The sequence below is a fragment of the Rhinolophus hipposideros genome (genome assembly GCF_964194185.1).
Source record: "Rhinolophus hipposideros genome assembly, chromosome: 3".
Lineage (NCBI taxonomy): Eukaryota > Metazoa > Chordata > Mammalia > Chiroptera > Rhinolophidae > Rhinolophus > Rhinolophus hipposideros.
In genome coordinates, this window is record NC_138049.1 from 85,614,194 (window position 1) to 85,632,759 (window position 18,566).

Sequence of the window (18,566 nt, forward strand, 5' to 3'; positions counted from 1 at the left end):
TATAACTGCTGTGGCTACACTAGCAGAAAAAATGGGGGCTAGCAAGAAGATGGTGGCTGAGCCTGCAAGTGGCGCAGTGAGGGTTGAGAACAGTGTGGCTCCTGCTTCCTGTGTCTCCAACCCAGTCTCCAGCGAGAATATAGTGATATGACTCCCCTACTTATGGCTCTGTGCGTGTTCCTTTTTGGCCTCACCACATCCTGCTTTCTTATGTGGGTAGCGGTACCAGAGACCCCGCAGGCCTCCCTGCACGACACTGGTTGTTGTAAAATTCAGTGCCAAGTGTAAAGCTATAAAATGCCATTGTACTTCACAGAGAAAGGCAATGGTAAGAGCAGAATGGGTGTGTAAGTCTCTGTCTTGAGATCTGAGCTAGAGCAGTGGTTCTCAAAGTAATGTCCTGAGACCAGCAATAATAACACCTCCTGGAACTTGTTAGAATTGCAAATTTTGGGGATCCACCCCAGACCTGTGGAACCTTGGGTGGGGATCTACAAGCTGCAGTCTAATAAACCCTCCAGGTGATTCCAATGGCAGCTAAAGTTTGCGAATCATTGCTGTAGATTATAAAGAATTGGTGATACATTGTTGATACAATTCTGCATCATTCTGATTATCTGTCCTAACAACAAATAGGAAGAATAAAGATAAACTAATTCCTGCAATAATTGTGGGATTTCATTATTGATAAACCTTGCTGATGATTAGTGTTTTTGAAAGAAAACCTCCTGTTAATTAAAATAAAGAATAAGATTGGGTCAATAGTCAGAGAAATAAAAGAGATTTTTACCAACTGAAGTAGCCAAGTAATCCCAAATGACTTATTTTCACTACTTGACAACTGCCCTTCCCCCTTTACTTAATAGAAAAATCTGAACTACAGCTTTACTTATACACATCATAGATAACAGTACCTGGATGTAGGGGAAGTAAGTGGCCTAATGAAGTACTGCTGTTCCAGTGTTCCCATATCATCGAATCAGCTTGAGAGCTGTAAAAACAGATTTCTGGGCTTCACCACCCAGAGTTTCTGATTTGGTAGGTCTGCAGGAGGGCCCGAAAGTTGCACTTTGAATAAGTTCCCACATGAAGTGAAGCTGATCTGGCTGGTGTGGGGCCAGACTGGAGAACCACTGACTTGGATGAGTCCTCTTGACTAGAGATGTGAGTGTTGAGTTCACATATAGTTATTGCATTATTTCCTGTTGTTTTAGGACTTGACATATCTCTTTTCTTTAAATATTCAGGCTTTGAAATCTGTAGCTTTTAAACTAAGTGGATCCAACACATGTCTTTTTTTCTCTTTGATATTTTCATAAGCTTTTCTGTAGAATCATTGGATCAGCAGGAACTTCTCCCCCCCAATTTGGTTAATTTACAGGAAACATTCTTTGCTCCCTCTATTCTCAACTGTCAGCTAGTGTTTGTAAATAAAATTGGAACAGATGGAATACTTGGCTTTAGTTGGCATTTCACTGTGCTAAGAATTCATAAAATGCAAGAATTCATGAAATTGGGAGAATCAGTGTTTATATAATGTGATATGGTTGAGTTTCTTTCTAAGTGCTGATTATATTAGCCAAATTTTGTTGGTTCTTCCCTCTGTGGTGCATTTTCTATGATTTGGGGGAAATTCATTAGAATGTGAAACTATGGAAAATAGTGTTAGCATATGGTTCAGTACATGTATTCTGAGACTCTTCCACCTAAATCTATCTCAGTTCAGGCATTTGAGGTATTTACCAAAAAAAAAAAAAAAAAAAAAAAAGCTTTTGTTTTACTTTCTCTCTTGCTCTCATATAGGATGAAGTGTTCTCCCTGGTATGAAATAAGTGTGGCATAATTGTAGAGAACTACTTGTTGTAATGAATCATTTTGCTGAACAGAAACAAAATCATGGCTCTTAGTGACTGTTAGGTTTCAAAAAGCCTAAATTTGGGGAAAACTTTTAGGATGTTAAAACGTGGATCTAGAATGAAATGCTTAAATAATTTGAGCATAGAAATTTAAAGGTGTAAAACTGAAAATTATAATTTTGATAGCTACCTAAAATTACACATTTTTGATGTTTTTTTTTTTTACATAGGTAGATACTAGAGTGCCAAAATTTTCATGTAATAACCTATAAATAAAAAATGCAACTCTTGGGAGACAAGATCAAATTAGGTCAGTAAAGTGACAAATTTCAAAGTAAATATGAAAACAAAATGAATATTAAAAAGATTGACATAAACCTTGGTCACATTTATTTTAAAGATAAGAGTAATGTCCTATTCTCATTAGTATATGGTACCACAGTTATTTTATTACTTAACTATCTGTGTCGTGTGTAGATTTGATATCTGTATAGTCACTTTATTAATTTCAGAGTAAGATATTTGATGTCAGGAAAAGTTAATGTGAGTAATCTAGAAGTCATTTTCATTTTCCAGTTTGTATCTAATATGCTTTATTATATAATGTTCTAACATATCCCGTTATTTTATAAACTTGCCTGAAAATGCAATTCTTTATTTCTTTTCATCATTAAAAGGGAGAAGCAGGACCTCCGGGTGCTCCAGGCCTGGATGGATCACAGGGAGAACCTGTGAGTATCTTCCCAATTCAGTTCTAAAGGACGGAGTTCTTTTCCTGTTATGAAATTTCCGACTAAATTCTCCTCCTGGATGCCCTATTCTTGTTCAGTGACTTCCAGATTTGGAAGTTGTAGAAGCTCCTTGTGGAATGATTTAAAATATTGAAATATTTAATCCTCTTTTACAAACCAGGATGACTTTAGCTAGCAGGAAATCTTTGTGCAGTATGAATTGGAAGCCCACACAAACAAGTATTTAACACAACAACATGGTTCTTTGCTGAACCTTTAAGTCAATATCATTTTGATACTTGCTCCTTATTTTGTAGTGTCTGAGATCATGTGTTCAATAAGAACCAGGGTAAAGAAGCATATGATTGAGAAAGCACTGAATCCGTATCCTGGATATGTGTTCTTAGCAAGTGTGTCAGATGTCTGAACTTCACTAGTTTGGAAATATAGTTATTCCTATAACTCATGGCCAACATTGAAATACCACCAGATCTCATTTTATTTGTCATCATTAGCTATCTTCAAGGAATTTGCAGTTTGTTTTGGGGGCAACTAGGTCAAGAAATTAAACAATAGCCACAGTATATTGCAGTTTATCACAAAGTATTCATTTGAGTGCTCAGAATCTGAACATTGACTATAAGAGGGAGGGAGGAATCACAGAGGCTTCTTAAATAGGGTAGAGGGATTGACCTCTTAGAATCATTCAATCAAATATTAATTGAATTCTCATTTTGCATATTATAATGCACTGAAGCAAGTTCTCATAGCTACTGCCTTCATGGAGCTTATAATCTAGTTTGGAAGACAGGAAAAATGATGCAAATAATTACCAACCTGGGGCAGTTTATAGTAGATGCTAAATAGGAGTCTCTGCCACATTTCAGCTGTGTGAGCTTGGACAAATCGCTTCACATCTCTTGAAAACCTTTTCTCCTCATCAAAAAAGTGTACATACTTGTAGTGTTGTTGTGAGGCTAACATGGGAAACATGAAAAAATTTGTGAAAACATTGCACAAATGCATGGGGCTATCCTAAATGTTGAAGGCTGTAGGAAGGGCATCTTGTATCATGAGGTGATGGGAACATTTTTATCAAGGATTTGGGGCTAGATTTGGTCATGAAAGGACTAGAAATGAAAGGAAGACAAGAGGGAGGACTAATGTGAGTGAAGACACACGAGTAGGATGGTTAAGGGTGTGCCCAAGAAATAATGAAATGATCTTAATGAGGCCTTGTAAAGGGTCCTTATTGGGTGGTAGGGAGTAAAGTTAGGGAGGTGGTTAGGTCACAACATGGAGATCCTTGACTGTGAACTTGGGGAGCAAACTTGATTCACTTGCCTTGGGAGTTTTATGAGTAAAAAAAGAATAACGTGATGAAAAGTAGTGCTTTAGAGGCAGTAATGAGCTATTGGCCTATGCAGAATGTATCAAAAAGAGAAGCAATAGGAATCAGGACACTAATTAGCTACATATTAATTATATTAACACGTTTGGCTATTTTGACAGACTGGGCATGGACGAGTAAGTCCTTAAGTAGGGTGTTAAGGGAATGGGAAGAATTCAGTGGGGATAATGTGAGCTCAAGTATCTGACCCATAATCACTACTAAGGCATAATTCTAGGACTTAGAGACTGGAATTGAGACTGGATATGTTTATATTTTTGCTTCAGGAAAATATAAAATATACATGTGTGTGTGTTCATGCGTGTGTGTGTGTGAAGACAGGAAGAGGGTTGGGTAGGGGGAGACAGAGAGGTGAAAGAAGGTGAAAGGGATGAGGGAAATAAGAGACAGTGGACCTTAGAGCCAGGTTACAATTTGAGTCCATTGTGTTTGAAATGTTTGTGTTAATTATATGTCAACCTTAGTGACTCATGTTTTTCTACAGAAGCAGTGTTATAAAGGGCAGACTAACCAGGATGTCTGTGTAAACCATAATGCAATGTGAGCACCATATATTTACTTTGGAAATAATGCTATTATGACCCTGTTAATGAAACCAAACAGGAAAAAAAAATGAATAGGAGATGAGGAACACTTGAGGGGATGATTTCCCCTCTCAAGGCTGCCTGTTCCTTACTGTCAGACAGAAGCAGACCCCGATTTGCATTTTTTCCTGTCCTGCCTGCTCCTGCTTTATTCAAGACTTACTCCTGTCTGGAGCTTTGGCATTAGTATAGATTTCCATCCCAGGCAATGTGGGCCTTCAGATTTCAACCCAACATTTAGCACATTCAAAGAATATGAAGGCATTGGGTTTAGTGAGGAGAGAAACATAGGGAAGGCCCCATGAAAGCAGATAGCCTTGTAGTGGAGATAGACAGTAAAAGGGAAAAGAAACAAAAACTCAATTACAATGTTCTAATAAAGGACAAGCAAGGGGTTGAAGCAGGGGATAATGGCAGTGGGATAGTGAAGGTTATTTAGAGGTAACTTTTCCTCCTAAACCAACCAGATAGAAAACTGGGAGCTACCATAATGTGAGACTCTTTTATGTCTCTCCCACCCAACCCCACCAGATCAGGGAGGACAAGAAAGAATCCCCTGTCCCTTTTCTCCCACTTCTCTCTCTTTCCTGCTAAACAGTGGAGAGGAAGTCAAGTTTTCTATGCCAGGAGACATAATCTGTTAGGAAAACAATAAATTAACCCTCTAAAATTTGGATATAATTCTTCTGGTCTTTATTCTCTTCCAATTAAGAACATAGAACATTACAGACTATTTTGTTATTTTGACAATTAATGGCAACTTGGTTGTTAGAAATACCATCCTGTGAAGAGTAATCTTTACCATTTGTGGGGAAGCTTTAAAAACAGGAAAAAAATGAGTTTATGTATTTGGTGATGCCAACAAATGAAGATTCTTCTGTTGCATGTGGATGCTGGTTTTAAGTATTTATAATGACTGATTTGGCCCCACTAAAAAGGACATGTTCATTTTATTTGTTCTATATAATGTGGCAGACAAGAGAATTAACAGAACTTAAGTTGGAAGGACAGAAGCTCTTAGAAAAATGCTTTAAAGCTAGTTAAACACAGCTTATCACAGCCAAATGATGGCTCATCATGTAAGCAGATTGATAAATATGAACACTAACTCCTGGAATTCAACCTGAGGACAAAGGCTGTATTTCATTGGGAAATGATTATACTGCTTTAAAAAACAATTACATTCCCATGACTAAGCTCTGAATTTTAAAGTCTGTATTGGTCAATTATAGTAATTCAGTCCTAAAGGTAACTTATGAGGTCTGACAATTAAGTTCACAAACTCGTCCTAGAAAAAGTGCTACATACCTCAGTGCTGAATATCGCTACCATCACTTTTGAAGTACTCCCCTTGGGAAGCTATGCACTGATGCCAGTGCCTAGTCCACCCTTCAAAGCAATTTTGGAACTCTTTTTCTGGAATGGCCATTAGAGCTGTCGTCCTATTAACCTTGATGTTCTGAATGTCATCAAAATATCTTCCTTTCAATATTTCCTTTATCTTCAGATAAACAAAGAAGTCATTGGGGGCTGGATCAAGTGAGTAGGGAGGGTGTTCCAATACAGTTAGATGAGCTCCTAGATCACAGCATAGTATAAATGTTATGGAGGTAGGACAGTGGGTCTTGCAAAGTTGTAGAAGATGTGTGTAACACTACATGAATTTGGGGACACTACTGAAAGGGATGCCTTCTTCTTATTTGTTTTTAAATAACAGCATTATAATGATACTGCTCACTAACTATACAGTTCACTTTTTAAAGTGTATAAGGATACATTCTGAAATAAGATGCTGTCTTGGCCAGATTCTAGAAGATAAACAGGAGTTGGCTAGTTTTTTGGCCTGGCAAGGCAGGAATCTATATAGCATATTCTAAAACATAGATGTACTATAGGAAAAAAAATTATGATACTTTGGGGAAAATTGTCACTAGTTCAGGCTTTAAGGATACATGGAGGAGATAGGGTAGACGTACCAGATGAGTTTGAAGAGGTAGGTAGAGGCCAAATCAAGAAAAGTCCTTATCTACCTATGTTATTTGGACTTGAATCTGAGGGTAGGAGAGCCATGTGAAGGTTTTAAGGGAAGTGAGTTGATCAGATTTAGAAAGTTTTTGAAAGATCACTCTGACAGCAAAATAGAGAAAGTACAGAAGGTGAGCTGAGGTAGAGGGCACAGCTGGTAGCAGTCTGGCTGAGCTCTGTCGCCTCCAGTTCCAACGAAGGCAAGAACATTCAGAGTTGGGAGGGGGAGAGTGGAATTTAGTTCATTTATTTCAAATGAACTAAAAGGTACCAGTAGAGCTCAAGGATCAATTGGATGTGAGTAATATGAAAGAGGATGGCTCTCAAAGTCTTACCACATGGATAGAGGCACAGGAAGACCAAGCAATACACAGGAACTTGAGCAAGAAGAATCAGTTTTGACTGGGGGAGGTTATCCTAATACATTTTCAACTGCAACAAATTTAGGTAACATTGAAGGCTTTTAAATAGGACTAAGCTTTGGCATGTAAAAGTGGGGACTCCTACAATTCAGGTAAGAAACAGTGGCTCAGATTCAAGTTAACGTTTATAAGAATTTCTGTGAATACTAGGTGTTGTAGGTTGAAAAATACTTTGCTTTCACAGGAAGATATCAGACCCTTATACCTGAAATCTGTAAATGTTGTCTTAATTTGAATAAAGGGCCCTTGCAGACGTAATTAAAAGTCTTGTGATGGGGAGATTTTCCTGGATTATGTGGGTGGGTCTGATACAAACAGAAATGCCTTCTGAGCAGAACTGAAGTCTCTCAGAGGAGTCCAAGAGATCCCCGTGGCTGAGATTGGAGTGATGAGGCCACAAGACAAGGAATGTTGGCAGCTACTAGAAGATGGAAGAGGCAAGGAGTGGAATCTCCCCCAGAGCGGCTGGGGCGGGTGGTGTACAACCCTGTCTACATCTTGACTTCTGACTTCTGGCTTTCAGAACTATGAGAGAATAAAATGATGTTGTTTTAAGCCAATAAGTTTGTGGTAATTTTTTATAGCAACCAAAGGAAACCAGTACACTGGGCTTTTTATCTAGTCTAATCCTTATCATTTATGTAATAAACCTGTGTAATTAGTCACATTACTACAAACTGATACATATCGCAAACTCTCGGTAGCACATGTATTGATCACAAACATTTGGATTTACAGCAAGCAGATAAACAGGTTTAAATGACAGTTTGGTTAAAAGCAAGGCTCCAGCTCCTAGTCATCATTCATATTTTTTGTGTCATCAATTTTGTTAAACCCTCATGTGTTTTCAAAAAGTTGTTTGTACCCATTTCTCATTTTTCTACTTTTTTGCATTACTCTGTTTAGTAACTTTTAGCCCACAGGTCCGCTCCGTACTATTCGTCTTATTGCAAAGTTGGAACAATTGAAAGGTCTGATATGTAAAGTATAATGCATATAAACCAGAGTTTAAAAATAGAATACTAACTATTGTCGCCCCAATAAATTTTATAAAAAAAGAAGAGCAAAAAAAAAAATACATAATACTATATGAATTATGTGTATATGCATAAGAAAGGATCTACATGATAAAGAGGTGGTTTCATTATGTTTCAGTTACTCTGCTTATATTTTCCCCCAGGTTAGTTTTTGATGTTACGTTCTGTTCTTTATTTTCACCTGTGAACATGTTTTTTGTAATACATTATACAAATTTAAGGCCTGGATTTTGAGTGTTTTATAGCATTTCTTTCTTATTAAAAGATGGTTAGTTTGTCAGATTACATTTTCATTTTTGTGCCTTGGGAAGTCAGATTGCTTCAAGGAATCCTCAATGGTTGGAAATGTGTTTTCCTAACTTCTAATAAAATCACTCTGATTTTATCTTGAGCAGTTAGGTGGATGGGTGGGTGGGGAGGTGTTAGACAGGGAGTGTAGGGCAGTATCACACTAAATTTACCAGTAGTCGAAAAATGGTAACTGGAAACAGTTACCAAATCAGATTTTAGACCAAATTATCATGTTGGCCAGCATTCTGCATTGGCCAGTTGTTGCTAACAAAATTACCTGCAGGAGCAGTGTTTCCACTGCTTCTTTGTTGTAGCTCTTGTGCTCAGTCGCAATGACATCGCGTATTTAGTGTAACGTTTTCCCTCAGGTAGCTGAGCCAGTCAGTGCTAGTTCTCTGCTCACTAGCGAGCCCCACTGTGCACAGGGAGCCTTATGGCTCATGGTGAAGATGTGTAGGTGGGAGTAGGGTTCTACTCTTTGAGCCGAGATCCCTGGAGCTCCGTGAGGATGAGAAAGGATGCCACGTTATCTGGAAATATGGAGGTGAGCACATACTTCTTACTTAATGATGTCTCAAGCCTTTTTATTCTGGAAATGTTTGCTGTGCTATTTCCAGGAATAAAGACTTGGGATCACTGTACTATATTTGAGGACGTTGGCACATAGAGGCTTTTGTTGTTACCTTTCCTCATGCCTTTCGAATTCTTGCTAAACCACGCATTATGCTTGTCTTCATAGTGTAATGTTACCATTGACTTAAGGGACAAGTAGGACTTTTGCTTGATCACCGTTTCTGTGGTGTGATTATGACATTTTCATGCATAGGGACCAAAGACATGTGTAAAATTCTGGGGGGATGTTAATGTTGAATGGCTATGATGGTTTCCCATGAGGAATAATCCACTTTATAGTGCTAGTAACATGGAGATGTCTTTATTTGCCCACTTGACTGGTTTTTAGATTGAGAAGAAAGATAACAGGAAAATTACCCAGTAGTTCTGTCCTTGTTCTTGTTTGATTTGCAGTTGTATGGCAAGCTTTTTAAGGTCTTTTGTACAGATTTGTAACACTTTTTCCCACTCCTCTTGCAGGCACCAGGAGTGGCACATCCTTGGTATGTGTTAAGTGGAACAACTTTAACCTAATAACTGCTGTTAAGAATTTCACGTGACACTTTTAGTGTGAAAGGGAGCCACATTTAACAATATAGGAAATTTAATTATTATTATAATAATCCCCTGCTAATTCCAGGGTTAGGTTTTAAAACTTGATTGAGCATAATTCAAAGAATGCATTCTGAAGTAGATTTTACATAATTAATGTAAATGTTGGATTATCTATGAGTGTGACTAAATTTATAAGCAACATCTACACTTTTTTGGTCTCCCAAAATATGGCATTTGACATTATAATAACTGCAAAAATATTACATCTTTTCTTTAATCTTACAAAGCAAATGTTGGTCAGTTATTTGTATAAATTAGTTAATAAAGTCCCACCAGGTATAATCATAGATCTGTTTGATTCTTTCCTATTTTAAATGATGTCTCAGACATAGTAAAACCAGACCACCATCAAATAAATTTATAAAGAACATTATGGATTTTAAATTTAGAAGCTCTATGTCTATGATATTGATCATTTTTGTTGGTGTTTTTCAGAAGAAATCTCTTTAAATGTGGTCGTTGTAAGAACATTGATAAGCATTAAATTATACTTATTATAATCTTCCTCTTCTCTGTTGATTTCTGTATAATTTGAAGGAGGCTTTATTGAGCCCTGAAATAACAAGAGGAATAAATGCAGTTGAACATATGAAATGATGCATGATTAATTCTCAGAATGGGTAATATGTCCTCTGAGTAAATATGATCTCATTGGTGCTTACGTAGGTACAGTGTTTTCACCAGCATGGGAATTGATTACATCCATCTCTGCTTTGAAGAGAATGGGTGAAAGGAAACTTCTATCACCATCTATATAGCATAGTGAGTTTAGATTTCAAGGCTTTGAAGACTTTGACTTTAAAATTATGTTCTTTAGTCACAACGGGGTCAAGGGTGGTTTTGCATACTTTTCATTAAAAATCTTTGATATCTAAAAGGGACTCATATGATATTCTTGATTAAGTCCAAATACATTCTCCATTTTCAAGTATGACAAATATAGAATTAAAACAGTGTTGCTCAAGACAAGGCACATTTACTTTGAAACCGAGTTTATTATCCATATAAACTACTATTTGAGCAGATGAAATGAGAATGTTTCACTATCATGCTACTTTCAATGAATTTGGAAACTACATTTTTTATGTAACTCATAGTGTACACTTTGGTAACTGGTAACTGGATAATTTCATTCTAAAGATCTTTTTCCTGTTTTTTATGTTTTAATATATATTTTCAAAATGCTTGGGTGTGGTTACCACTTTGAACATCAGGCATATATAATGTCTCTGAGAATTAACACCAGAAAATCATTTATGTTCTAGATATGTTTAAGGGATGTTAAAACAGATGGGGAATATCTGAGAAACAGCACTTGGAAATTGACTTTACAACAACTTTAAACAACTTTACGTTGTTTACATTCATTGCGTTTTTATTTTCAATAATGAGGCTAGTGCCTAATAGGTAATTGATTGCCAATAGTTCTAAGTACTTAAATCGCTTATAAAAATTATTTTTGTTATTTTGAATACTGAACAGAAGGGTTCCATTGTTTGAAAAAGATATGTGTAGTTAAATCATGTTTAGCTATTTATGCTCTGTTTTAATTTTGGTTAAAAGATTGTGGTTTTGAAATGCTTTTGGCATAGATACAACATTTTGAGGGTTATATTTAAAAAGTGTGTTTTTAACTAAAGATTATATTAATCATGAGACTAGTGTTTATAAACACATTCTAGAAGTCATGTACTACTATAATAGTTCACAATGAATTTAGTGTGATGGAAAATATCTACACTGGATAATAGAATGTGTTTCTTTTAATTTTATTAGAACACAGGGACGAGGCTTTTTCAATGAAAATATTTTCTTACAAATGAAGTAGGAAGAGTAATTTGATAAACTAATATTAAAATAAATCAGGTGAAGGAGTTTTACAATGATTTATTGGTTCTAAAAACTATGAATAATTTCTTTGTTGTAATAGAATTTTCTTTTGTCTACATAAAAAAGAAGGAACTTAAGGAATGGGTTAGGTGAATCATGAAGAACTTCTGAACAATATGTTAAAAAAATGGAATGTCTAATCATACAAAATGGGAAACCACTACTAAAGAGCCTTAGAATTGTTCTAGATTTTTATAGAGCTGTATAATCAGGTGCTAATATTTGCTGAGTAATCATAGAATGTACAACATTGTACCAGGTGGTTTCGGATGGAACATTTGTTCTTCAGTTAGGGAATAGAAAATTCACTCAAGAAACATACTCTACAAAAGTGTATATAAAAATCTTGTGGCAGGATAAGACTCTTAAAAGCCATTAAAGAAAAACAAAGTTAATCATGAAAGGTGAAGTGTTAAGAATTTTGACCAACAGTTAAAGATTGGTGGGAAAATAATGTTTATGTAGTAGTTTTTAAACAGATATACAATGGTTTATGTGAAAATTTAATTGGTGGATAATCATAAATCAAATAAAAACTCCTTGATGACTCTCTTAGCTTAATACCCAAAATACAGATAATTAATTTAAAAAGTTTTGTGTGTGTGTGTAGAACACTATTTTTCCAACTGTGATTCATGGAATACCTTAATCAGAATCACCAGAAATGCCTGCTGAATTCAGTTTTCTGGGCCCATCCCAGTCCTGATGAATCAGAATCACAGGCTAAAGCCCAGGAAATTATTTTTAATTGCTGTCCTATGTGAGTCTGAGACAAAGTTTGATAACTAGTGATATAGAGGCTGTGGAACAGTTTAATCAAAATAGGAATATGAAAGTAGTAGAATGAAGTTACCCAGCTGGGGAGAACAATTCATTTTAATGACATTGGTAAAGGAATATGGAATTATGACCTTATTGTCCTTTTAGGTCATATGTGCTCTAATATTTTCCTCTGCCTAAATAAGATTCAGTATTTCCATGAGTGATAGTATGAAATCATATTTCCAAATGGATTCCAAACTTAGAAATTTTTGAAATATAAAAACTGCATTAGCCAAGTTTCTATTTATTGTATATTTTAATTACATTTTATTATTTATATTATTTTATTCATTATGTATATTATTTATTGCTAATTTTTATTATTTAATGTCTCTTAAATAGGCAAAATACATAGAAGTTGTGTTGTAAATTTGAAAGTCTACCTTCACTTACCCAAATCTCATTTCATACCCAGAGATAATAGCTGTTATTCATTCAGTGAAATTCTTTCCAAATTTATTATTTGCATATTCAAATGCATAAAACACATACATATTTTTCAAATAAAAAATCTATAGAAACTTTAATTTTAAAATAGTATGAATGTTTTACCATATGAATTAATAAGAGAATATAAAATCTATCTCATGTTATTTATAACATGGGTATATTTCATTTAACCTCTCTTATTCATGTTACAGATATTCCCACATACTTATGCAATATTTTTCAGAAAGCTTCTATTTGAAATTACCACTTCAAAACATATCCTATGCTTTATTATCTTATTCCTAATTTTAAGTCTAGTGTTTCACCAAGTCTGATGTTTATAATTCATTTCCCATTGATTCAGATTCAGGTTTCCCAAGTTCTAGTACTGGATTATTAAGAGTTTGTAATAAATAATGCATGATGAGTTTTACAAAATATATCTTTAGTATCTTTTGAGATGATTTTGTGTTGTTCCTCCTCTAAATATTAATATAGTAACTTACATGAACATAATATATGGCTATATTTCTTATTGTTGAATACCCATTGATTGCATCCTGAAACAAGCCCTATTTAATCATGCTCTACTTTTTTTCTAATGCACTGCTATATTTGATTTTCTAAAATAGTAGTAAAGCCATTTGTGTTTGTAGTAACAAATCAGATCAATTTATAGATTTATTTTTTGGACATTATTTTTGACTGATTTTGTTATTAGGGTTATGATGGCCTCATAATTTTAATTTAGATGATCTCCACTTTTTTAATGTCCTGGAGGAGTTTAAGTAACATAGAAACAATCTGGTCCTGGATATTAGATACTATTTCTGTCGTTGACAAAATAATGACTCTCCATCATTAGTGGATACCCACAAAGGTATCCACTTCCTAATCCCCAGAACCTGTGAGAATGTTAATATACATGCAAAGAGATTTTGCAGATGTGATTGAGGTTAATGGCTTTGAGATGGAGCTGTCTAATCACAAATAGTTAAAAGTGGAAGAATATGGGTGAGGAATGGATCAAAATATTCAACTGGAGAAAGACCTGACTGGCCATGGCTAATGTTGACGATGAAGGATGGGCACATGTGCCATAGAATGTGGTGGCTTCTAGAAACTGGGAATGGCCCTCAGTTTATAGCCAGCACAAAAATGGAGACCTTGGTCTTACAACTGCCAGGAATTCAATTCTGCCAGTAACCTGAATGAGAAGGAAATGGGTCCCTTCCTAGAGACTCCAGAAAGGAGTGCAGTCTTGCCAATCCTTAAATTTAGCCCAGGGAAACCCATGCTGGACTGTAAGATAATAAATTGTGTTGTTTATTTTGTCATGGTAATTTGTCATGGGTGGTAATTTGTTATGGGTCAATAGAAAACTAATATAATTCCCTTCAATTTTTTTCTAGTGAATGCTTATTAGTCTATCATCTCATTATTTTTCAATAGAAAATATGGGGATATATAGTATATAAAGATAACAATTCATAATGGGTTGAGTTACCCAATCATGCAATAATAGTATTTACATAATATTTCCAAAATACAAGTTTATAAATAAAAAATGCCAGATTACAACGTAGATATAATTTTCAAATAACTGGTTATTTACTTTTGACCATGTAAATTAACTTAGGTTAAAAATGATTAATTTGTTTTCAAACAAGCTTCATCTTTTGTTTGGTGTTTTAAAATATTTTTATTTGATGAAATGTATTATTTTTTTGAAATTTCATGTAATTTTCCGATATCTCTGGAAAATGCTGTACAGCTTCTACTCAGCAACTGAGTCAGCTATAAAGATTTTTGAAAAATCCATGTTCAGTTTTCTTCTTAATGAGAAATTCACCATATCTGTTTTGAGTTATATAGTGACATTCCATGCGCCCACAAAAGTATGATCTGTACTTACTAGGTTTTCAGAGGATCAGAGCTCGTTTTAGAACGACTCTGATATTACTTTGGAACTTTTCAAATGAAACTGGTGTTTAGTTTTACATATATCTAAATACATATTTTCCTTTAAACTCAGTAATGTGTTCAACATACATGATTTCACTTTACTTGCTGATGTAAAGGGGTGGGTTATTTTTCTGGATTTTGGGGTTCAGAGCAGTTAAATGACTTTACCATGATGTGGCAGTGCAGAGACTGTCCCTGGGTCTCTTATTCCTGTCCTCCTCAACCTACTCTGGGTTTTCAGGTATGTAATTTTAATTTGCTATTTTTTTTAAGTTGGGTTTTGTTTTTGTTTTTATAAATTTTATTGGGGAATATTGGGGAACGGTGTGTTTCTTCAGCTCCAAGTCATAGTCCTTCAGTCTAGTTGTGGAGGACGCAGCTCAGCTCTAAGTCCATTTGCTGTTTTCAATCTTTAGTTGAAGGGGGCGCAGCCTGCCATCCATTGCAGGAATTGAACTGGCAACCTTGTTGTTGAGAGCTCACGCTCTAACCCCAATTTGCTAAATATTTGTCATTTTGTCTTGTCCTGAAAAATGAGATGTTTGCAAATCATGTAGAATATCTTCTGGCTTAAAAAAAATGCATAAATGCCTTTAGGTTAGGGCAAGAAATGCCAGTAACATGAAGCAACTTTGCAAAGGGCTGCCAGATAGCTTTCTTTCCCGTGATATCTCATGTCACTTTCTACAACTTATTATGTCAAACTGGTAACATTTTCTGTTGCATATAAATATTAGTAGCCCAAGAATATTTACCAATGCATTTTCTATTGAAATTATTTAATATTGGTTAATTTAGGTCCAGTCTCATGTGGGTCCTGGTTTATAACCTAGGGAGAATAAATTCATTCAATTTTACTTAGATTACTGTTTTTCCCCTTGAAGATTAAAGAGTAGTAAAAATGTATTTAAATATTAAAGGGGATAGTAAAACTGCTAATTTCCTTATTAAGTGTTTATTGCAAGTACGCATGTATTGGTTTCTTTTATGTCTGGCAGCTATGATTATGACTTCTCTCTAGAGTTACCTTACCATAGAGTAATCTTTTGTACATAATTCATAATGATCTGTGATTGTGTAATTTAAAATAAAATGGATTGAAAACCATTGTGGGATTCAACTGCAAATAGATTTGAAACTTTTGACATTTTTTACTGAAAAAATAGTGATAACATATATTTAAAATGTTTAAAAAGCAAAAGTCGTTTTAGTATTTTTGTGTTATCTAAGTAAGCCAAACATTAAAAGGCAAAGGTAATATTAATGAAGGGCAATGCCAATATGTTTGCGCCCCCTAATGGGAAGCCTTAGTTTGCCAGAGTTATCTTGGATACAACGGAAACTTTTGAAAACGAGGGCAGAAAAAGACAAGGTGTAAAGACAAAAGAAAAAAAAAAAGGACATCCTCAAAATGGAGAAAAAGGACAAATTTTGAGACTTGGAAGATAATTGACTTCATCTATTTTGCAACTTTCAAAGGTCAGGGAGTAGGTGTGAAAAGACAGTCATGAAAATCCATTCATTGCAGTGCCAGAACTGAACTAAGCACTTATGAGAGTTAACTGATACAACTCAGTGAGATAGATTCTATTATTTTCTCCATATCTAATGTGGTGATACTGAGATTTCAGTTTAAATAACTGGCCTGGAGTCATTCAGCCACTACATAATGGAATGGCTGACTCCAGAATCTAAACTTAACTACTTACCTCTGCTTCTATGTTTTTTATTAATATTATAATCATTGTAATCTGTGTAGCTGTTATTAATACTTTTTCAACATGGGGTTTTCTTTCATTGAATATTTGGGAATGAACAAATAATTTCTTGATATAATAGAAGAAAATATGCATATAATATGCTTCTAATAGTTTGATAACTGTATAATATTAACCATCTCCACCACTACATTGAAAATTTTGATTTAAAAATTCCATTAATGAGTTAGGTCTGTTTTTAGTACATTGAAAATGCATTACTTAAAAGCAGATTTGATTCAAAATACTCTAATTTCAGGGGTAATTAGATACAGCATTCATTGCATGTGAGAAAGTATAAAGTGATATTTTGTCTTTTCTAAGTGATGTATCATGGACATATTTCCTTCATTATAAAGTAGTCTTCAGGAAATATGGATCGATCACTTTATTCTAAACTATGTATATCTATTGTTAATGATTTTTTTTGTTTGTTACACAGCAATATTTAATGTTTACAGGGATGCTTCTAGAACATTTTTTTCAGGGCGACATTTTCCTCTACAACCTTATGGAGAATTTTCCAGTTGACTTTTTGCTCTACTCAGACCCAAAGTGAAATCATAGAACAGAAGGAATAAATAAATCTGACTAAATAAAATACTTATTTTTGTCTTATACATTTCACAGTTGCCTGAATACAAAACTACACAGGCTGAAAGTGAAATATAAGAGTTTGCTTGGAAAAACGTTTGCTCTATGAAGTAATTGTTACTAAATACTTTTGGATAAAAAACTTGTTTTGAATGATATTTCTGCTAATGTAAAATTGGCAAAGTTTAGTGAATTTCAATAAATATATTGGGAGCCCAGGAAAATGTTATCTAGGATAATTTTATTAACTAATGGGTATAGCTCTGAATGATTTCAGTTCTTCTGGTTAACCTCTCTCTCAACAGTCTTTTATTCCATGCATCTTTATGGTGTTAGTTTTGTCAAAAAATTGATTTTATAAATTATTTTTACATTTTGTTTTTAATATTAAGAATTTTTATATATTTTTGTTTGTTATTTATAAAATAAGTAATAATTCTTGGTGTAAGTGGACATAGAAGATATTATAACTTCTCAAATCTATGAAATGTTTTACTGTTTACTGTTTTACTGTTTACTAGTTTAAGAAGAAAGACAGTAGGAAAACAAACTTTTTTTCGTAATCTGGGATCTTCCCCAAATACTCTCAGTATCTGATATGTTGAAATAATGTAAGATTTGTGGCTGTGTCATAATATAGACCAAGATCAGTCTTAGAATTACTCAGATAGTAGGGTGTCAAATCAGATCCAGGGAGTGAATGTGGGGACTCTTAAGGATTCCTGGGAGGTGGAATCCAGGGTGCTGCTCAGGGATGCCTGGGTATAACTCTATTTTTTTTCCCCCAGAGTGAAGATATAGCTTCATTGACTCTGAGATTGGCATTAGAAACAGTAGTAGAGTCGGGATATCTGTAACTAATTTCTACTACGTAAGATTATAAATTACATAAGGGCATAGAGACTTAAATAGTGATGAAACCCTAAGTAATAAAGGACTCTGTGAAGCGAAAATTTTAGCTTTTCAAGTCTGACAGTATCATGGGCAGTTTCATGACCCCGTTAGGGATCCTTGGGGCCAAGGGACACTGCAGCCACACAGATGTATCAGTTACAGCATAGAACAGTATGTGGCCACGTTGGTAAGATTTTACAGAAATATTTTATTTAAATTCACAATTTTATCTAAGCTTATAGTGAGTTTGTGAGTGTGTGTGTACTTGAATGGGATTTGGTTACAGGTGGTTTCATACTGAACCGTAGTCATTGAAATGGAACCTTTGTTCTGAACAATATTGATCTTAATTGATTGCATTGGGAATATGCATTTTTTGCCTATAAGGATATGTCATATCATTCTATTGTCTTTATACTCAAAACTCAATTAGTTTACTTTTGCTTTATGTTTTAGTGTGCTTATAGTGTCCTGTGCTCATGTTTTATAATGTCACTTTACGTTTTTATATGTTTTATATTATTATCTAGTAAGTATATTTATAAAACCTGTGTTTTCAACTAGACTGCAAGCTCCTGTTGATAGTCATGGCTCACATGCAACTTTGTTGTTTGCAAAGGGTATAGTGCCC

At 34.7% G+C, this 18,566-nt stretch overlaps 1 protein-coding gene across 4 annotated transcripts in view; it reads left to right on the forward strand.

The window, feature by feature from the left end:
* COL21A1 (collagen type XXI alpha 1 chain) overlaps window positions 1-18,566 on the forward strand; it is a 153,923-nt gene that overhangs the window by 112,620 nt on the left and 22,737 nt on the right. For all 4 annotated transcript variants that reach the window (XM_081036182.1, XM_081036180.1, XM_081036181.1 and 1 more), the window contains one exon: window positions 2,534-2,587. In XM_081036182.1, the coding sequence (XP_080892308.1) occupies window positions 2,534-2,587 (54 nt within the window). The remainder of the gene's footprint in view (window positions 1-2,533; window positions 2,588-18,566) is intronic.